General features: G+C 42.7%; 1 protein-coding gene across 2 annotated transcripts in view; it reads left to right on the top strand.

The window, feature by feature from the left end:
- CLSTN2 (calsyntenin 2) overlaps positions 1 to 23448 on the top strand; it is a 636880-nt gene that overhangs the window by 466758 nt on the left and 146674 nt on the right. For both annotated transcript variants that reach the window (XR_007128496.1, XM_047735636.1), the window contains exons 3-4: positions 18762 to 18957; positions 19688 to 19896. Coding sequence is in view for 1 of the 2 variants with exons in the window: in XM_047735636.1 (XP_047591592.1) it covers positions 18762 to 18957; positions 19688 to 19896 (405 nt within the window). In the remaining variant the exon portion in view is untranslated. The remainder of the gene's footprint in view (positions 1 to 18761; positions 18958 to 19687; positions 19897 to 23448) is intronic.

Raw genomic sequence — 23448 nt, 5'->3', positions numbered from 1 at the left:
TAACTGCCTCTAAATAATGAAAATGAGCAAATTAGGTTGATTTTAGTAGCAAAATACTATTATCGTTTGAATATTCCTATGGATGGACAGCATGGCGTCTTTGATGGAGGCCCATAAATCAGGCCGGGCTCTTTCACGTCTCCTGGAAACTACATACTCTTAACCTGCATCTGCTCTGTCCCTTCCTGACAAGCGTCAGTGGTGGTTGTTGCCTCTCAGACCTCTGAGAGGGGCAAGTGGGAAGAAGCCAGACCACAGAAACTTCCACCCTGACTCTAGGTCCCTTTAATGATTATTGCCATGCTGGGGCTCCTAAGGGACTCAGTCAGTGAAGCGTCTGCCTTCATCTCAGGTCATGATCCCAGGGTCCTGGGATGGAGCCCTGCATCGGGCTCCCTGCTCAGCAGGGAGCCTGCTTCCCCCTCCACCCTTTCCCCTCTGCTTGTGTTCCCTCTCTCTCTAATAAACAAATAAAATCTTAACAAAAGAAAATAGTAATTGGCATGCTACTGAAAAGACAGCTGTGATTAAGGGGTGGCCTCTAAAGTCAGGGAGATCTGTATTTAAATCTTGGCTTAGGATTACTGTAGGATGCTGGGCAATCTTGCCTCCCTGTGTTCCAGCATCTTCATCTCTGTCACAGGAAGAGATCTGGTCCTCGAATGAGTGGTATCTCCGAAGCCACTGGCACAGTACCAGTGTCATAATAAGCACTCCAGAACTATTACGTGGTGAGAACAGGCCTCCTGCCTTGTTCTTGACCTTGGGAAGGAAGGATCTAATTTTTCACCATGAGTGTGATGTTATCTGTAGGTTGATCATAGGTGTTCCTTACCAGTTTGAACAAACTCCCTTCTAATTCTAGTTTTCTGGGAGATTGCATTGTCTATGGGTCTTGAATTTTGGTGAAAAAAAAAATTTTTTTTTACATCTATTGAGGTAACCCACTGGTTTTTCTCCTTTATCCTGTTAATACAGTAATTACATTGACTGAAACTTGCATTTCTGGGATAAATTCTACTTAGTCATAATCCTTTTTATAGAGTTGGATTAAATTTGCTAATATATTGTTGAGGATTTTGTGTCTATGTTCATGACAGATAGAGGTCTGTAATTTTCTTCAATTTTAAAGTCCGTGCCAGGTTCTGGCATTAGGGTAATACCAGCCTCTGAAAAGTAGAATGCATTCCCTCCTCCTCTATTTCCTAAAAACAAATGATATATGATTAGTTTTGTTTCTTTTATGGATGCATGATAGAAACCGATGAAACCACCTGGGCCTAGAGTTGCTTTGTAGGAAGATCTTCTGAAAAAAATTCCAGTGATTAATATATGATTAAATAGGTATAAAATCAACAAGGCTTTTCTTAATCTACTCACTTTAGATTGGGTGTACTCTTCTTCTAGTTCCTTCTTGATTTTAGATCTTCTTCTTTTATAATACATGCATTTAAGCTGTAAATGTCTCTCTAAGCCACCGATTTAACTGCATTACACAGATTTTAGTATATTGTATTTGTATTCTCTTCAGTTCCAATTATTTCTCTTTCAATTTCTTCTCCGCTCATGCATTGTTGCAATGCATATTGTTTAATTTCCAAATATCTGGGCTTTCTTTAGATCTCTTATTGTTAAACTCTATCGATTTCCAATTTAATCCCACTGCGGTCAGAGAGCATACTCTAGGATTTCAGCTTTTTAATCAATGGGGTCGTTTTATGGCCTCTATGTGGCCTTTGTGACCATGACATGTGAGGCTGAGTTGAATGTGTATACTACAGGTGCATGAGCTGGTCTAAAAATATGAGTTAGGACAAAGTGGTTAATAGCATTCTTTAGGTTACCAATGACTTTATTCTTTTGTGTGTTGTTATAATATCAATTATTAAAATTCTGCTGATTCTGGAATTGTCTATTTCTTCCTTTAATCTTGCCCATTTTTGTTTCATGTGTTTTGAGCCTTTATAATTAGGTGCATGTGCTTTTATAATAGTTATTTCTTCCATTTGTAATTATGTAATGTTCTTCTTTGGCAATATTAATTGTTTGACATCCATTTCATCTAATATTAATGTATCCACTTCAGACTTGCTGTGCCCACCTTTTGTATCAGACATTTTTCCCATCATTCCTTTTTGATCTATGCATGTTTTCATATTTAGAGTGCATCTCTGTAGACAACATGCATATAGTTGTCTCTGGCATTTTTATTCATTCTGATAATCTCTGCCTCTTTATTGGGATGTTTAATGTAATTATTGATATGGTTAGACTTAGACCTACCATTTTATTGTTTGTTTAACTTCTGATACCTGTTTCTCCATTGCCCCTTTCCTACCGTCTTTGGTATTGTTTGAATATTCTTTAGAATTTCACTTTGATTTATTATTGACTTTTAGCTATGCCTCTTTTCCTTTATTTTTAGTGTTTACTTGCTCTCTGTATACATCTATAAATTTTCAAAGTCTTCCTAGAATTAGTATTTTACCAGTATGTACAAACTGCAGAAACACTGCAACTACATACATTTACCACTCCTCTCCTACCATCTTTTATGCTACAGTGATTACACGCATCATATCTATACATATTATAAGCCCCACACACAATGTTAGAATTTTACTTTAAACAATCTCATATATATAATAAAATATATTTTTTACTTTAAACAATCATATATATATGATTATATATGTATAATATATATATTTTTAGATACATATGATATATATATATTTTTTTTTTTAAGAAATAGGAGGAGAAAAGTAGTCTCTTAGATTTACCTAGATACAATTCCTGATAATCTCCCTTTATCCCTTCAGACTCATGATTTCCATAATATCATTTCTCTTTTTCCAGGAAAAAAAAAATCCTTTAGCATTTCTTATACAATAGCCTGTTGGAGATGAACTGAAATGTCTTCATTTCACCTTTTTATAGATGATGATTTTGCTTGTTATAGAATTATGGGCTGATAGATTTTTTTTTTCTTTTAGCCCCTGCAAGATGTTGTTCTCCTGTCCTGTAGCTTCCATGGTGTGTGATTAGTTAGCAGTCATTCAAATTATTGTTTCCTGTATATAATGCCATTTTTCTGTGGCTGCTTTCTCTTTCTCTTCAGCTTTAATGTACATAGGTATAGTTTCACCCATATTTATTCCTCTTGGGATTTATTGGCTTTTGAGTGCATAAATGTATGTCTTTCACCAAACTGAGAAAGTTTTCATCCATTATTTATTTGAATATTATTTTTGCCTCATTCTCCCTCTCTTCTCTTTCTGGGACTCCAATGACCTATTATGTAAGATTTTTTGATAACAAACCATAGGTCCCTGAGGTTATATTTTCTTCAATACTTTTTCTCTTTCTATGTCAGATTTCTCACAAGTCATCAAAGCTCTGTTTATCTCCGTTAAGTCTTTGTTTTCTCTTTTCTTCAAATCGGGTACTTTTATATTGATTTCTCACACATTCACTCACCTATTTCATCATCTCCATCCTGCCCTTATGTCCACCCAGTGAATATTTTATTTCAAATATTATCTTTTAATTATAGAATTTGTATTTGATTCTTTTTTCTATGTTGTATTTGTCTGATGAGATTTACATCTTCATTCATTATAAGCATATTTTCTTTTATCTGAACCTACATCTAAAAATAAAGAATATACTTGTTTGAAACTACAAATACCTGAGTTATCTTGGGGTTTGGCTGTGTTGTCTTTGCCCTTGGGACTCCTTTGCCCTGACTCTTCATATGTCATTAAAGGTTAGATTATATCCAGGATATTTTCCATGTTATGCTGAGATGACACTGAACAGTCATATTCCTTCAAGAATTGTTGGTGTTTTGTTTGAACAGGCAATTAACTTAGTTCAACTCAAGCTATAAACCCTCCCTTGCCTGCTATGGGCAGCAGTTCAGATCTCAGTGCAGATGGCTTTCATTCTGTCCCCCACATGCACAATTCTGGGGACAGCCAGAGACCTGGGTTTTTCAACATGGAGTTTGGGCATCCCCTTCCCTGGCTCACTGCTCTCCAGTAGCCCTCCCTCACCCTCCAGCAGTCCTGTCCATCTGGCCAGAAAGACAACAGGCTTGCTCTCAGAGTGTTAGTTCCCCTGTTCCACCAGTGCTGCAGCTGCCCTCAGGGCAAAGGATCGGAACTGGAAACTCATGAATGCACTGAGGAATATTGAACTGTACACTCAGAAAGGGTTCAGATGGTACATTTTATGTTATGTGAATTTTTTTCACAATTTTTAATAATTATCAAGAATCTGAGAACTCACCCATTTTTTAGTATTTTTTTTTTACTCCCCTCCAAAATCTGTTTCCTTTCAGTCACTCTCCAGGAGTCAGGTATTTGGGAGGGGGAGGTATTTTTCCAGGGTTGTAGGTATTGTGAGAGAGTCCGGGTGTTAGGAGCCTACATGTCCGCACCAGAAGCAGAATTCCTTAGGTCCCTCACTTGTGCCTTTAACAAGCCCAAGTTTGCTGTCCTCCCAGTTTCAGGGAAATAAACACAGTGCATCACATTTTCTGTGAATTTGAATTATTCTAATTAGAAGAAAGTGTAATGTAATGACATCATATGACCCAACATGTAATATAAAATTATTATTTTATAAAATTATTACTTTACTATTAATATAGAAGTAATGTAATGCTTTAAATTTATTTTATAAAAATAAAATTTTCTTTATAAAGAATGACACATTTTTAATTTTGGTGACTAAGTGAATTATAAACTCAAATCCTGTTGCCACAAGGCTTCTACCTTAGCTGATAAGTAATAAAAGCCATTTATCAGTACGTACACCTGAAATTCTGTAAGCGACCAATATGCTATTATTTAAATATGCAATGTCATTAGAATTTCAATGTATTTTCTTTTATAATAAAAACCATCCAAAGCATTAAGAGGCCATGCTAATTCAAGGCCTGACAATCAGCACTTTGGGAACTTGAGCTAAATTTGGCTTAATCATCTGAAGAAGGCCAAATGGGCTGTTGTTTTAAGAGGAATGATAACTCTAAATATTAGGGAAAATAGTGAGAAATAAAAATCAGCATTAAAGCAGAACAATTCTACAATCACTATAGGATGCAGCCTCTGTACTTTACATTTATTTCTATGGGAAAATTAGCCTTAATGATGTATGGTATTAATTATGTAGAGCAACACTGTCCAACAGAAAATATAATTCCAGCCATATACATAATTATTTATTTTCTTTTTTCTTTAAGATTTTATTTATTTATTTGACAGATAGAAATCACAAGTAGGCAGAGAGGCAGGCAGAGAGAGAGGAGGAAGCAGGCTCCCCGCGGAGCAGAGAGCCCCATATGGGGCTCGATTCCAGAACCCTGGGATCATGACCTGAGCTGAAGGCAGAGGCTTTAACCCACTGAGCCACCCAGGCGCCCCAATTATTTATTTTCTAGTAGCCACATTAAACAAGTAAAAAGAAACAGGTGGAATTGATTTCAATAATGTGTTATATACCCCAAATGTCCAATATTATCATCTTGATATGCTATCAAATAGAAAATAATTAATGAAAAATTTTTCATAAAAAGGATTTTTAAATCTGATATGTATTTTACACTTATAAGATGTCTCAATTTGGACTCTAAATTCTCACTGGAAATATTTGGTCTGTATGTAGATTATGGTTGAAAAAACTGATTCACATTCCTGAACGTACTTAAAAGTTTTTCGGTAATTGAATTGAGCAACTGTTCTTAAAGGTACAATTCAAATATGAAAATTAAATAAAATTTAAAACCTAGCTTTTCTATCACACTAGACACATATCCAGTATTAAAGACCCACACTGCGGCTAGTGGCTTCCACTCTGAAAAGTATGGAGTAGATCACTCAAGAAAGCGTTCTTCGAAGGGAAACTTGCATCCTGTGCCTATCCAAGTCCCTAAAGACATTGTAGATGAGAAAAATTCAGAATGAATTACAGAAAAAAATAAATTTAAAAAAAATTGAATGGAAGAAAGCAAAGCCTTCAGGTTTGACTGGGTTAGAACTTCTGATTGGTTCAATGTTGAGGCTATATGTGAGACTCCTGTCATTATATGTGAGATATATATGTGAGACTGAGAAAAAGAAGATAAGAAGAAATTCCGAAGATTTTACCTGTCAGTATGATCTATACCAATTCTATTTGAATATTAGTCTTCAGGCCTTCCTCTGGTTACTTGAGTTTATAATATTCAGTCCTTATATCCTGAAAACTCATTAGCACTCATTAATTATTTGGTCCTCACAACCCCAGATTTCAAGATATGCTACAAAGCTGTAGTGTTAAAACAGTATGGTACTGGCACAAAAAAAAAAAAAAAAAAAAAAAAAAAAAAACACATCGATCCATGGAACAGAGCAGAGAGCCCAGAAATAAATCCATGCTTATATGGTCAATTAATCTTTGATGAAGGAGGCAAGAATATACAATGGGGAAAAGACAGTTTCTTTGATAAATGGTTCTGGGAAAACTGCACAGCTACATGCAAAAAAATGAAACTGGACAACTTTCTTATACCACACACAAAAATAAACTCAACATGATGTAAAGATCTAAATATGAGACCTGAAACCATAAAGCTCCTAGAAGAAAACATAGTAATTTCTTTCACATCAGCCATAGAAACATTTTTCTAGATATGTCTCCTTTGTCAAGGGAAGCAAAAGCAAAAATAAACTACAGGGAGTACATCAAAATAAAAAACTTTTGCACAGTTAAGGAAACTATCAACAAAACTAAAAGGCAACCTACTGAATGGGAGAAAATATTTGCAAATGACATATCTGATAAAGGGTTAGTATCCAAAATATAAAAAAAAATTATATTACTCAATACCAAAACAAACCAACAAATAATTTGATTAAAAATTGAGCAGGAGAACTGAATAGATAATTCTCCAAAGAAGACATGCACATGGCCAACAGACACATTAAAAAATGTTCAACATCACTCATCATCGGGGAAATGCAAATCAAAACCACAATGAGGTATCACCTCATACCTATCAGAATGGCTAAAATCAAAAACATAAGAAACAGCTAGTATTGGCTAGGATGTGGAGAAAAGGGAACCCTCATGCACTGTTCGTGGAAATGCAAATTGGTATAGCCATGATGGAAAACAGTATGGAGATTCTTCAAAAAATTAAAAATAGAATTACCTAATGACTCAGTAATTCTACTATTGGGTATTTACCCAAAGAAAACAAAAATACTAATTCCAGAAAAAAAATATCTATCTGCTCCCCTATGTTATGGCAGCATTATTTACAATAGCCAAGATATGGAAGGAACCCAAGTGTCAATCAATAGATGAATGGATAAAGAAAATGGTATATAGGAGCACCTGGGTGGTTCAGTCAGTTAAGGGTCTGCCTTTGGTTGTGATCTCAGGTTCTTGGGATCGAGCCCAACCTCAGGCTCCCCTCTCAGCAGGGAGTCTGCTTCTCCTTCTCCCTCTGCCCCTCCCCCATTTGTACTCTCTTTCTCTCTTTCTCAAATAAATAAATAAAACCTTAAAAATTTTTATAAAGGAAAATGTGATATATAGATATAGACATGTGTGTTTTATATCTATAATGGAATATTACTCAGCCATCAAAAAGAATGAGAGCTTGCTGTTTGCAATATGGATGGATCTGCAGGGTAAAATGCCAAGTGAAATCAGTCATAAAAAGACAAATACCATAAGATTTGATACACATGTGGAATTTAAGAAACAAATGAACAACAACAACAAAAAGACAAAAAACAGACTCTTAAATACAAAGAACAAACTGGTGGTTGCCAGAAAGGCAGTGGGTGGGGGATGGGTGAAATAGGCAAAGGGGATCAAGCCTACACTTACCATGATGAACACTGAGTAATGTATGGAAATGTTGAATTACTGTATTGTACACCTGAAACTAATATAACACTGTATGTCAACTATACTTCAATTAAAGAAAAAAGAAAAAAAATATTTGGTCCGATGGATAGCTCCTGTTTCTGAAATCATGAGCCCTGACTCTAATTGTAAGAGCCATAGTCTTCTTGGGACCTCAGCATCTCCTAAGATTCCCTCCCCGCAGGAGGTAGATGCTTACAAAAACTGTGTTGATGGAGATGATTGCAGAGTGGTAGAGAGCCATTATATGTGTATAGGATTTTTTCATTCTCCAGGCACTTCAACATCCATTATTTCCCCTGAAGGCCAAGCAGGAGTTAATCGAGGTAGAGTCCAGATAATGACTGTGGAGTGGGTCTGACTGAATTCCACCCAACAGCTGTGGGCAAACAAGATCCCTTCATTTTTAAATAAGACTCTCCACCATCTTTGAGAGTCCCCCACTCCTGCTTGGCAGTGAGAAGGGTGTCTCTTCCCATCTGGTAATTGCATCCAGGTTAGTAATTTTTGAGACACAGAGTTTTGCATTCTTGGCAAACATTAAAAGATCCAGCCCTGATGAACTCAACCACCATCCTATTCAGTGTGGTTTCCTTGCCCCCTCCCTTCTTCCACCATCTGACAACTCCTGACCTGAACTGTGGATACCTGGGGATCAACCAGTTAGGTCAGCAGGAAGGTGGGGAGTCACTCCCATCGGTGAGCACACAAGGGTGAGACTAGGAAAAAGCTGTCTCATCTACGAGGCACTGAGCTGCACTACCCTTCTGCTAGGAACAGAAGCCCCAAAGTGCTATTGTAAAGAGGAAGATATGGTGGCATCTTTAGGCAGGGTCTTGTCCCCGCAGGGATGTTTAGGCTGAAATCCAGTCCTCCTGGCAGCGACATCACTCCTCTTTGGTGGCTCCATGGCAGCAAGCAACTGGGTCTGGAAGCACTTAGGGGTGAGAATGACTGACCATCGTGCATTGTGTTCTCACCACACCTAGAACAGATACCTGTTACAGCCTTTGAGTATTTTATTGCACTTAACTTTTTGTTCGTCTGCCTCCTTTTCCGGTTTGCAAACACAGAGCTAGTCTCTGATTCATTCAGATCTCTGGCGGGGTCAGGAGTTGTCAGATGGCAGGAGAAGGGACGGAACAAGGAAACACACTGAATAGCATAGTTACTGAGTTCATCATGGCTGGATCAAGATGCATAAAGAGATGCAGGTAGTTTTCACTGTAGACCCAAACAAGTGCCAGGTCAATGCTCAATAAATGTGAGCTGCAGTAAATTTTATAAGTTATTAATCATTCCATTTATGTTTGTTATGCACATCTAGGGAAGGTTTGCTGAGTGAGTTATGAACACAGCACATATTTGTGTGTTGAGTCCTTGGACTCCAACCACTGGGCACCAGGCAGAGCAAATGACTGCCTGACATCTCTTCAAGTTCTACTTGACCTAATTGTGATGAACTGACCCAGGGGGACTTCTCCTAGTCTCTCAGCATATATAGTACTTGTTTGGATCATTTATTGATTCAACAAACATTGCTAAAGAAGGAAAAATGCATTGTCTTCTTTGGTCTTTCAGCAATGCAATAACTGTGTTATGTGAATCTTCCAAAAGGAGGGAGATTTTGATCTCAGAACATAGGAAAATGACTTTTTTTACCTTTAGTTTTATTTATTTTTTATTTTTTACTGGGAAGAGAGAGATAGAGAACAAGCGGGGTGAGTAACAGAGGGAAAGGGAGAAGCAGGCTCCCTACGAGCAGGGAGCCCACTGTGGGACTCGATCCCAGGACCCTGAAATCATGACCTGAGCTGAAGGCAGATGCTTAACTGACTGAGCCACCCAGGCGTCCCAGAAGATGACTTTTTAAACAAAAAAATATGTTTAATTTTGCTCAATACTAAGTAGACCGGAAGCTATAAATGGTGACAACTCCCCTCCCCTGACTTCTGTGTCTAATAGAAATAAAGTCGCCAATATCCATTTATCTACTTGCAGGGTTGAAAGCAGGGTTTATTATTATCACAATAATAAAATGCAGATAGACCTTCACATTTCCCAGAGTGCTTATGCATTTCACGTGTCAGAGCAGCCTCATGGCACTTTCAGGATTCGACGTGGTCATATCCTCAGTTGTAATGAAGAGGAATTTAGGAAGGCATCAAGGTCAGTCAGTTGAGAAGAGAGCCGGAACCCCAACCAAGGTCACCTGCCTGCCACCGGACACATGAGGGAGTAAGAAAAGCAGTGATCCATCCAACCTTTCCCTTTCGCTTTTTACTTTGGGACATTTTAAGTTTTTATCAGGAGCAAGAGGGCTTCAAACCAACTTTTCCTTTTAAAGTATAGATTTATTTCTTAGTTCAGCCCTAACTTGATATTCTGGACATGATTGCCTCTTGATGTGATTAGCATTTGTCCTTTCCCATTTTAGTGTACTTAAAGTGATGGCAGATGGCTCCAGGTAGCCGTGTAGACTACACTTTACCCATCGTACCCCCTGCCCCCAGCCCTCGGGCAGCACGGTTGGTGGTCACGTTCTGCTGAGTGTGCATGTCAGAGGACACAGTGTGCGGTGGAGAGCAGGTGGCATCATACTCCATCTGGAAGAGAAGGCTTTACAAGATCTATCATTTTCCTCAGGTCTATGGCCATTTGGGGTGAGATGGTTCTTGGTGAAATAAGACGGGCCTGCTAAGAGTAGGGTGCTTAGCACCCTTTACTCTTGCCCAGTACTGACCGTTAGGGACCTCCAGCCACTGGGACAAGCAAAATCAAGCAGGCGAAGAGTGCCCACCCACACCAAAAACCTGACCTGTGATGCACTACTGGCCCTGAATGAGCTTTTGCAGACACGGGAAATAGTCGCTGACCAGTGATGTTCAGGAAACCAAGTGTATGGAAGCTGTGGCCGGTGGGTACAAGGTGTTTCATGGAGCACATGGGTTTTGAATGATTCAAAATACTTTTGCTGATGAAATCATCTCCACATTCAGCCCCTTCACTTCTCAAGCATGAACAGGGAGTTTGTCACAAGTGTGTGACTTTTCTTCAATATTGTGACAGGGATGAGAGCTAACATTTATGTAGGACTTAACTTCATAGCAGGCACTAGTAAGTGTTCTATGGGTGTTAAAGCATTTAATCCTCTCAACAATCAAAATTGCTATGAAGGGACCATGACTGTTATCATCCCATTCTACAGATGAGAAAAGAGACAAAGAGAGGTAAGCGACTTGCCCAAGTTCACACAGGGAGTTAATCAGAGAGGTAGGATCTGAGTCAGCCTCTCTGGCTCCAGAGCCAGATTGAGACTGTCCATGTTTGGATGAAGATCTGGAAGCGAAGTTTCTTGCCCCCCAACACTCTGTGGACATCAAGATCTACCTGGGTGAACTCACGACAAAGGCTTCAGCTGTGAGATACAAAACGTATTGTGTCGCTCTGAGGTTGGGAGTTCTCTGAGAGGTGACAGGCTGTGGTTTAACATCAGGGTCAGGAAGTGAAATCATGATCTGGGTGGAAAGTGTGCCTGATAAATTACAAGAATAGACTTCTCAGGCTTTTTGGTCTCATGACCCCTACACTCATAAACATTATTAAGGACTTGCATGAGGTTTTGTCTATGTGGGTTATGTCTATTGAGGTTTGTTATAGAAGAAAGTGAAACCGAGAAAACTTTCAGATCCTTATTTTAATTCACTTAAAAACAACAATAATAAATTAATTACATGTTAATATACATAATATACTTTGACAAAAAAATATATATATAAGGTCATGCATGTATGTATGTATGTGTATATATATATATATATATATATACCAGGACCCTGGGATCATGACCTTAGCTGAAGTCAGATGCTTAACTGACTGAGCCACCCAGGCGCCCTGGGGAAAAATATATATATATATAAAATAGATATATTTATAATATATATATAATATATATATTTATATATTATTATATTATAAAATTAAAAATATATATTTATATATTATAAATATATATTTATAATATATATATATATTTTTCCCCAGGGCGCCTGGGTGGCTCAGTCAGTTAAGCATCTGCCTTCAGCTAAGGTCATGATCCCAGGGTCCTGGATCGAGTCCCATAGGTTCCTTGCTCAGCAGGGAGTCTGCTTCTCCCTCTCCCTCTGCCTGCTACTCCCCCTGCTTGTGCTCTCTCTCTTTCCTTCTCTCTCTGTCAAATAAATAAAATCATATGTGTGTGTGTGTGTGTGTGTGTGTATACACACACACACGTATATACATATGTGTATATACACACACACATATATGTGTGTATGTATATATGTGTGTGTGTATATGTGTGTGTGTGTATATATACATATGTGTATATATACACACACACACACACACATATATGATTTTGGATATATATATCCAAAACAAAATAAATTAGTGAAAAGAGTGGCATTGTTTCCATTTTTGCAATCCCTTCAATGTCTAGCTTGCTAGAAGACATTGCTAGAGCCTCATCTGCTTCTTCCTCGGTCTATTGAGATACGTTGTTTAGAGGAAGTATGTGAATTAAAAATATGGCCTCAGCCAGGTATGTAGTTGGAAAAGAGAGAAGTATTTTAAAAATCTTTTCAGAGAACTGTAGATATTCTTCTCTGATAACAACACCCAGACTCCTAAGTAAGTTTCTTAAAGGCTATCTATAAGTAAGAATCTTAAAGGCTATCTATAATAAATCACATTAATGAACTTATCATATACTATTACATTAGAATCCACTGGTCTGTCTCACACTTTGAACAGATCTTTTACCCATACATGAGTGTGTAATACTATACATCAGTCATTTGGAAGATGCTTATTCACTGGCAAGTGGGTCTTTCAAAACTTGACGTATTTCATCATACAGTATCCCACAGTCACATTCATTAATATCACTAACCATCTCATTGGAAGAGTATTAAAGAAAATTGTGAAAACTTAATGTGGCAGACACGAGTTTTCCAATGTTGAAAGCTCTAATCTTATCATTGGCAACAAATACTGCTGGTTCTTCTCCTTGAGGTGACAGGATTACTTAACCAAAAAGTCGGCCACACACTCCAGTTTGAATAAACATAGTTTATCTATCAATCATTCTTTCAAGTAAAAAAGACATTCTATGAGTTTATAAGACCCTCGTCCGGGTCCCACTCGACTCACACAAAGGCTTTTCTTAGAGACACACTAGCCTACATTGTTCAGCTAGGGGCTTTACATATACCTTCATTTTGTTACCCAGAATATTAAAAAGATGTGTACTTGAGGATTGAGATTTAAGAAATTAATAAGATTTACTGCATTACTCAAGTCATTCTTAAGTGAAATTGACTTTTTTTTTTTTTTTTCCTCCAACTCTATGGTAAAGAATACAGCTGGGTGCTACTAGGGCACCAGTGATTTTATTTTTTTTTAAGTTTTACTCATTTATTTGAGAAAGAGAGAGATAAAGACAGATAGTGAGAGAGAGCATAAGTGGGGAGGAGAGGGAGAACCAGACTCCCCACTGAGCAGGGAGCCTGACCCAGGGCTTAACTGACTGAGACAGCCACCCAGGTGCCCAGCACCAGCATTTCTAGTCACCATTGCTTTTATACCATCAGTGCAAATATCACCACAGTGAAAAAGTCAGTGAATGTCATAATGTTAATTGTGTGGTAATTCTGACTCTGTGGAGCCCGCAGCAGGGGTTTTAGAGATTCCAGTGGTCCACAGGTCGCACTTGAGGGACCACTGTCCTACAATGTCACACTCATCAGGGATAAGCAACAAGAAAGAACAAAGAGCACGCTAGATTCAGAATCAGAGGATCTAAATCAGTCCTCGATCCACTCCTTACTATCAGAGTGACTTTGGGTGAACCGCTTATCTGAGGCTTGGTTTACTAAGTATATTCTAAAAAATCGATTTCATTCACCCATCAATTTCATTCATTTCCCCCAGAATTTTGTGGGAGGACTTAAGAGACAGCTATGCCAGTGTCTAGGGGGTGGGAGGTGCGTTCCTGAAGAAGAGAAGGAAATCAGGTATAGACGTGGTACTGAGGGAGGGAACCATCGTGTCTCACCCCAGTACTGCATGGGCCCCGCTTCTGGTCTGGCCTCTCAAGGGAGCCTCTGGGGGAGGCCGAGTTCAGCCTCCCGAGACCACAGCCAGTGTGGCTCACAACCAGAGGCCTGGAAGGCTGGTGCTGCTGCCCTCCCCTCCCAACAGAGCCCATTGCTGGCTCGTATGCATGCCCATCTTTGTGCTGCTCTCCTACCCAAGAAAGCATATCAGAAAGCCAGATTTGGGGAGGGATATCTTTATATGGAAACCATCACTTACCATTATCATTACACACTTTTACTTTAAGCACATCTCCCCCCCACACACACATACACACTGCAATCCTTTATCAGTAATAACAAATTCTAGTGGCAGACCTCCCAAAAGATGGAGGCAGCCCAGTGAACCCCATACCCTAGTGCTGGGAACTGCAGTTTGAAATATCCTTCCCCCTCAGCCCTCCTTCCGGGACCTCTCTTCCACAGACCCTTCTCTCAACTTGCGGTGTTCTTAATTTGCTATTTGATGTCATTCTAGGTAAAGACAAATTAAAATGTTAAAATATGAGCATGAATTTTACCATTCATCTTTATACTATGCAATGCCAGTTTTAAATGCAAATATAAGAGCTGTTAACTGCTGTGCAGAGTCTCCCAAAATTACAGAATTTACATTTCATAGCTCGTGTATGCATATGTATTTCATTCTTCACCAGCGCAGTGTAAATGCCCCACAAACACAAACGGAGCTCAACTGTTTTTATTTTGCTTCTTGATATGCACATATTTTATCCACATTCTCTGCCCTAGGCTTATAGATAGGAAGGACAGCCCCAGACAAAAGGAACCACGGCTGTCCTCGCTGTCCTTTTCCTCTCTGCCATTTCCAGCATAAGCGATTAACTACCGCAGGGAAGTAACGTGAGTAAGAAAAGATAACACAGGTTCTTTGCTTGGTCATGTGTCATAAAACACCCCTGCCTTCTTTCTGCTTTCAAAACAACTGTGGTTCAAACAGAAAGGGAACCTCTCAGGGTGGTCAGCTCCCTGCTTCGCAGTCACAGACATCACACGCTTAACTTCTCACTCTGAGCTGAACCTCCCCCATGGGGTGAGCGCTCTGGAATTCTGTGTTCACCACATATCCTGAGCACTGTTTGTAAATGGAGCAGCAAGGACAATGAATCTTATCTCCTCTGCTCATGGACATGCTGCCTTGTCCCAAGTTCAAACATAAAATTATTAAGTTTTTCAAGATGGGAGGAAGACACACCTGAATGGCTCAGTCAGTTAAGCGTCTGCCTTTGGCTCAGGTCATGATCCCAGGGTCCTGGGATGGAGTCCCACATCGGGCTTCCTGCTCAGTGGGGAGCCTGCTTCTCCCTCTCCCTCTGCCACTCCCCCTGATTGTGCTTTCTCTCTCTCTCATGCTCTCTCTCTCTCTCATATAAATAAATAAAATCTTAAAAAAAAAAAAAAAAAAGAATTTCAAGGTGGTAACGACAGAGGCTGAAATCCAGCTCAAGATCCTCTTAAGCATGAGCGCTATGTGGCTCATGGGTCACATGCCCATGAAGCTGGCTCCGCCCCATGGCCTCTGCTCCGGCCACAATGGCTCCTACAGACCCCTAGGGCATCTGCTCCTTTGCCTGAGACTCACTTCCCTCCCTCATGTCCTGGACATGTTCCTCCTTCTCTTCCTGTGATCTCAGCTCAGCTGTCACATCCCTAGGTAGGTCTCCCTGCCTGGCTGACGCATCAGAACTTCCTTGGCCCCGTGGAGCTGTCCTTCAATCATGCATCATGGTCACCTTTCCTCATCTAGGGCTGTGATGGTCGGATCACTCACTGTTCTCCCATTGAACTGCCAGTAGCCTGGCAGTCCTAGCCTCCTAGGCAGTCCTAGCCTCCATGACTGGGTCTGGTTTTGCTCCTCAGTGTGGCACCAGGGCTGGGCACATGGTCCTTAATAAATATTCATGTGGCAAATGATTGAATGAAAAAATGGATGAATGTTTTTGCAAGTGGAGCACGAGTGTCAGATGAAGAGGTGGGAGACATGAGGGTGGCGTGAATTCTAGTTTTCATTCCCAAGAGGCTAAATCCTGTCTTGGTCCGAGCTGATGAGACTCCATGAGCATGCTGTGGCCCTTGCTTCCTTGCTGTCTCTTCTAGGTAATGAGTGCTTGATGATAGGTTATCCTCGCATTGTAAAGGATCCAAGTCCTTTCATTTGTGTCTCCGGGCCCAGCACGACACTGGCACTTACTCAGCTCTCAGAAAGTTCTGGTCCTATTGAACGATCTGAGATGGACTTGGATGAAATGTGTGGCCCTGCGGCTTCCTGTGTCTCTCCCTCCCCTGTGTCTCCTTTTCCTCCGTCCTCTCCTTCCCTCTTGTTAAGGATTTCTGAGTCTTGAGAACCACTTTAGTGGTGATCAAATGTTTCCAACAGAAAATTACCCTCATTTATTTTCGGTTTAACTCGACTCTTCAGAGAAAATTGGCCTGATTGGCCCTATAATCATGCGGTGGTTGGGCACTCCAGAGACTGCCCCAGAACTGGACTGGGAACACTAACTGGTAATATTGCCATATCGTCATTGATCTTGGGATAGAATCACAAGCCCAGCCGGCTCAGAGCAGAAATGAAACAGGAGAACCAGACGAAACCCGCCATTCCACCCTGAGGGGGTGTAGAGTTAGCCTTGTCCATGAGGAGGATAGTGACACCACTGATCATGAACAACAGTGGCAGAATGGGACCCGTCCTTGTCAGGCCTGATCTGCAGCCTGTCTGTCTGGTCCGCTATTCCACCTACGTCTGAGAAATGGCAGGAGGGGCTGTAGGGAAAATGGAGTGCTCGTAATGAAATTGAGGATCGATGAAATAATAAAAAATAAAAGCCTAGGGGTAAGATGGGTATTGATTGACCATCTCAGAAAACATTGTTAGTAAGAGATCAGGGCATGCTTCCTATATGTAAAATGGGGGAATTCTGTCCAGGGTGAGATGTGAATGGGAGTATAGGATGCTATTAGAAGCGATCCCAGTGCAGTCCCCTGGAAGTTATGGGGCTGCTTACAGAGGGTGCCGTGGAGTAGAAAAGGCATGGCTCAGGAATCAGCCATACCTGGGGCTTCCACCAACTTCAACCCTGTGACCTGGAGCAGGTGATAACCTCTCTGACTCGGATTCTCTTTCCGCCTCTTCCTCCTCCTCTTCCTCCTCTTTCTTCTTTTTAATTTTGCAAGTTTCGAGAAATCCCCTGCCTCCAGGTTTGCTGTGAAGATTAAATAAGATCACCTGGATGGAGATACGGAGCTCAGTGCCTGGCACAGAGCAGGGGTGCAATCATGTCACCCCTTCTCCCTGCAGTGTCAGAAGACTGTTCCTTTTTGGAACACCTGGCCATGGACTGGGCTAGAGACACCTGGTTGCTGGACCCCCTTAAATTGTGCACACTAGGCCCCTCACCCTGGTCCCAGCAATGTGGCAGGACAATATCAGGCCAGGATTGGGGAGTCCCAGGGTAGATGCCCTCCTCCTACACCATCTCCTGGGACATTTTATGGGTGACGCAATTGAGATCCAGAGTTTGACCACAGCAACAAGCACGTGGAAAACCCAGAATGTGACTCTGGGCCTCTGGGCTCCAAGTCTGTCTTCTACGCCCCAGCAGCCGAGAGCTGAACCCTTTGCTGCCTATGGCACAGGATGCTCACACACCCCCACGCTGCACCATGCCTTTCTGGACAACTCCACATGATTACACCAACAAGATAGGAAGAGAATGTGTCTCAAGTTTTCAATCCTTCCCAAGGCAATACTGCAGGGCTTACTTGCAGTCAGGGCCCAAGAAATAAATATCCATCAATTGGGAAAAAGAAGATGTTTTCACGGCCTTATACTTTTAATGCAGAGAAATAGTTATAATACACTTTAACCCAGATGAGGGGGAGAAATGCATTAATTTCACAACATGTTTAGCTCTTTAAGAAGTTAGCTTTTCAGGCTCCACAGGGATTCTGGAACTCACATAGACTCACCCCCACTGTTATGAGAGATAATTGCAACCGAGTGGTGCCCCTCTCCCCACAGGGAAGGGTGGGTGGAGAGACAGAAGTGGTTGGCGGGGGGAGCTGGCTACAGCAATGTGGGATGTCTAAGCCAGGAGGACAGGACAGAGCTGTGCTGCTCATATTTAGTGAGCAAACAAATCACCTTACCAGGGATCTGGTTTAAAAAAAATGATGCAGATGCTGATTCAGGAAGGCCCTGTGGGACCCAGAGGTCTGTATTTTTAACAAGTCCTCCAGCAATGCTCATGCTTCTGGTTCAAGGGGCCAAACACTGTGAAAGCTTTGGCCTTTTCCTCTTTCCTCTATAGTCATTTATCTTTAGACTGCGGGCAAAAATCCTTCTTCTCACCCTGGGCAGAGGACAAGTGGGAAGCTGCTAGGAAAAACAGCAAACTAAGACAATCAGCCAGCCCCCTGACACCATGACTCTTCTTTCTCCCATCCGGTACACTTGATGGGTGACATTTCTGTGTGTGAAACACTTCAATTTTACCATCCATGAAATGAGCATGTTGGTCTGGGTCTCTGGAGGTCTCCTCTTCTAGTTTGACAAGTCTTTGTGTGGAGGAAATGGCCCGGAGGTTTTGGGTTTGCAAATCTGGTCCAAGAGAGCTTCTCTGTCTTCAATCTGGCAATTCTCAGGATCCCCATTCACTGTCTTGCATCCTTCTGCAGGGGAAATTTGTGCCTTCAAGATCCATGGCCAGGAGCTGCCCTTCGAGGCCGTGGTGCTCAACAAGACGTCAGGAGAGGGCCGGCTGCGTGCCAAGAGCCCCATCGACTGCGAGCTGCAGAAAGAGTACACGTTCATCATCCAGGCCTATGACTGTGGTGCTGGGCCCCGGGAGATGGCCTGGAAGAAGTCGCACAAGTGAGTTGCCTGACAAGGCTCCCTGAACCCCTCCCACCCCACCTTTTGGGATCACACACTGCTCCTCAGGGTTGTATACCCAGCGGTCACACAGCCTGCTCAGCCACCAGCTGCTTCCCCAGGCCCTTGTAGGCATTGGCACAGGCCACTCCTGCACCTGCTGTCCTCTGCCCCCGCCTTCGCCTGGAGACATCCCTCTTCCATTAGCAGGACTGCACTCAGAGGTCACTTCCTCTGAGAAGCCTTCCTTGAGCTGACCCATCCCTGCCCTCCCAGCTGGGACCTTTCTCTGGGTTTCTGCCAGGCCGCATGCCTGTCCCTGTCGCGGCACTTATTAGTTTGGGTTGGAACTCTCTCCATTATGGAGTTTGGCTCTGAGCCTTGCACAGAGTCAGAGTGGTTCAATTCTGACTGAACAGAAGAGTGAATGAATAGAGGAGGAGTGAATAAGGGAAAGGGGAGGTGATCTCGAGGAAATCGTTGCCCCAAGCTGGGTAGCAGGAAGGCCAGAGAAGGGCCTTGGCAGGTTCATCTCAGGACGAGGGAAGGGACAGGTGGAGGCCTCTCTGGTGGGAGAGTGGACAGAAAGCTCAGACAACAACTAGCCTGGCTGGCTGCGGTTTCTCGGCTCTCTTGGCCCCGGGACCAGAGTCAGTGGCCATGGAAGGCGCAGAATGATAGTGTCAGCCTCCCTTTACCACCATCTCTTCCTTCCTATGTGTGGTCCCAGGGCTGTGGTCCACATCCAGGTGAAGGACATCAATGAGTTTGCTCCCACCTTCAAAGAGCCAGCCTACAGGGCAGTTGTGACGGAGGGGAAGATCTACGACAGCATCCTGCAGGTGGAGGCCGTCGACGAGGACTGCTCCCCCCAGTATAGCCAGATTTGCAACTATGAAATCGTCACAACTGATGTGCCATTTGCCATTGACAGAAATGGTGAGTGTCCTGAGGGGACTCCAGTTGGCGGGTGGGGAAACCCCTCCATCACCCCTCTCTAAATGTCCATGGGAGGTGATGACTCCCTTGCCATCTGTGACCTGGGTTCAGTAACCCAGAACTCAGTCCCACACCGGAGGGGATGGCCTCACGTTATTAACAGCACAGCCAGGTCTAAAATCCCTCCTCCAAAATACCTCAACAACCCACTCAATGAATATAATCCGTGGAACTCAGAATGCTGGGTACTGAAGACAGGTTTTCTGGGTTTTCTGGTAGAATGTTCCAAACGCCCTGCTATCAACTAGGCCGTATCTGAGGCCCTTTCCTAGGTCACTAGTTGTGACACCATCCCCAACCCCTGTCATTGGTTTCTTGCTCTTAGACCAAAAAAAAAATGCTAAAACAGAAGGTGGAGATTTCTGGAAACACCTTCTAATCTTAGATTCATTGAGGACTCTGAAATGAGCTTGCCAGTGTCCTTTGGGAATTTCTTCCATAGTGAGAATGAAGAATGAATGAAGCCTCCCACCAAACCCCAATCCCAACCTGAACTTATTGAACTGAAAACAGTCCTATAAAGCCACTTGTGTATTTCCCCATCCACCATTAATAAAAATCTTGGATTACGAACACCCCAGCCAGAGGCTCAATCAACTCAGCCCACTTTCAATGCAGTTCTCTATAGCTTCAAGTTAATGAAATGATAATTACTTGCCAAGTATATTATTGAAAAGCATCTGTAAATATTGCCCAAGTCCTGGCACAGTGCTGGGACCTGGGAGTGGAGGCAGAGTGGAACTCAAAGCAGACATGGACCTGCCCACCTGGAGCTTACCCTCCGATGGGAAGAAAGTCAAAATAACAAATAGAAATCAGGGAGGCTTGAGGGTGAGGGGATGCAGAACGCCTGCCGTGAGCCAGGGGGAGCCAGAAGGTTCGCTTGGGGCCTCTGGGTAGCCAACGCCCAGGGAGAAGTAGACCATCCATTACCTGCTTACACATGGTCGGTGCTCCCAGTGCTCCTTGACGTCAAGACCAGGGAGAAACTTATCCTGTGACCTGGTCTTCTGCTTCCTGAGAAGTGCAGCCGGTTCCAGAGGGGATGGAAGCCAAGGAGACATCCTCATCCCTGGCCTCCAGTGGTTTATGATCGGCCTCGGACAATGAAAGCAACATTCATATAACAGACCAAATGGTCATAGGACAATTTCTTTGCAAAATGATAAAACATGTGGAAATGACAGTTACAGACCTGGACATTGCGGGAGACCCACTGTGTGGATCACAGGATCAGTGCGTCCATGCCCAAGAAGGTACAGGAGAAGATACGGGACCCTGAAGATTGGTTTGGGATGAAGAAGTAGGTGATTTCAGTTAGTAGAGCCCGTCAAAACTGCTTCCTGATAGCTTTTCCTATGGGCCCTGTGATGTGGCCGGCTTGTCCCCACCACACAGACATGTCTCACATACATCACATACACACACGCATGCATGCACACACACACATCTTTGCACATACACATGCACGCGCCACTCCGTAAAACACAAAACAACTCGTTTGTCTTTTTCTTTTCCCCACGGACCACCTGTGTGGTCCTCATCCACAAAAGCTTTGGAATTTGGAGAGTGATGAGTCCTTGGTGAAGAGTAAGACTAGACAAGGGCAGGTCTCTGTGATGCGTGGCCAAGCTCCACTTGACCTCCTGCCTTGGTTCTGGAGAGTCACAGCCCAATGAGAGATGAGATGCGAATCCTTTCATCTGAGAGTCAACTGCCCCAGTCATGAAGATAATTACTCACATTGATGAGCCATTTCGCTAACATATGCCAATTTATTTCCCTAGCTGTCTCATTAAAAGTGAGTAATGGTCCTTTGCCAAGTCTCTGCCTCCAACACTGGTTACAACATAAGATGAAGAGGAGAGTGGGCACTCCCAGGGAGTGTGGGCCCCCCAAAAGCAAGGTTTACAAAAGTGGTTCTCCAAGTAATGAAGGCAGGACCTGGGGGCAGATGCAGAAATGGCTGCTCCCATTCTAAAGAGCTTCCCAACTGGCCCCGATCTGGCATTTATCCCAGCGACCTTCTGGACTCCTTGAAGACATTCTTTGCCTGCACATCAGAGAAAGTGCTACTGAGTTTGGGGTTCCCTCACTGAAGCCTCATGACTGCAGGTAGATGGTTCCTGGCCCCTCCAATTGCCCAGGCTCTTTATTTGTGGAGGAAGACAGGAAGCAAGGCAGTAGAGAGGGTAAACCTGGATTCAGCCTGACCTGTCTTAACCCAAAACTCAACCTCTTCCTACCAGAGGTCATTGGCCTCCCTCTGCTTGAATTCTTCCCCTGTGAAATCATGGCAGAAACCGTCCTGGTCCCTTGTGGGGTTGTGAGGTCTCAGGGAAGCGGTGCCAGGGGATGATGCTTGCAGGGTCCCTGGCAGAGAGGGAACGCTCCTTTCATGGTGCAGCGGTCATCAGATGTTTACCTGGGTGATTGGGACATGAAGGGCATTCACTCCCCATGGACTTCCAGGCTGAAACATGAGCAGGTGACTGCGTTGGTGACACCCGCTCCCTCTCAGGAAGTTCTGGACTCACTTCAGATGGCTTCCCAGCCATCCTCTTCTGGCACTTGGCTGGTCTCTAGGAGGTCAGCAGGGCCTAGATCCTCAGTCTAGGATCTATGGATGAAAAAGAACTGAGTCCTAAAGTATGGAGTGCTTGCCTAACAGCACCTGTAACCCCGGTGGCAGAGCCGGGACTGGAGCCCAGATCGCCGAGCGTTGGCTCCTATGCCTTTCCACCAGTGATACTGTCACCGAACTTCGCAGTGATGCTTGACAGGAAGGCAAGGCCACAGTTAAGTTCAAAGCCACAAAGTTGCATCTGAATCTTATATCCATTACTTGCGTGTGTGTGTGTGTGTGTGTGAGAGAGAGAGAGAGAGAGAGATCTTTGACAAGCTACTTAACCCTGCCTCAGATCCTCGTCAGTAAAATGGGAACTAAATACCATACTAACATAACAGAATAAAATTAATTAATCATTAATTAATTAATTAGTTAATTAATTAAACAGCACACTAAGTACCATGGCTGTGTGAAAGGACGGTCGCACTGCCAGCAAGGCGCCCCCCAGAGTGTCGGCACAACCAGAGCCCTCAGCCAGGTTCGGGGATGACCAGAGGGAGCAGCAGGGGTCTCAGGGACACCCAGTCACCCTTGGCAGACGTTTCTTCTTTTCCAGCACCTGTGGGGTCCCCAGGCAGCCTCTCTCTGGCAGGAGGCTGCCCTGGTGAGTCATGGGACTCTGCTGCCTCTGGGCAAAATGCACCCCAGAGTCTGCTTATTTTAAAGTAAATGAAAACATTTCTGTTCCATCTGAATAGAAAAGGAACGCATGCCCTTTGTAGGAAATTTGGAAAGGAGAAACATGGGAAGAAGGAAATAAATCACCTGTAATCCCACCAAAGATAGCCGTGACTGATGTTGCACCACGACTTTTTCTGTGAAGTTTTATAACAAAAGTAAGGCCACGCTTCTCTTGTTTTTCT

The sequence above is a fragment of the Lutra lutra genome, chromosome 1 (genome assembly GCF_902655055.1).
Source record: "Lutra lutra chromosome 1, mLutLut1.2, whole genome shotgun sequence".
Lineage (NCBI taxonomy): Eukaryota > Metazoa > Chordata > Mammalia > Carnivora > Mustelidae > Lutra > Lutra lutra.
Note: the sequence above shows the minus strand (reverse complement) of the source record. Positions and strands in the feature narration are given on the sequence as shown.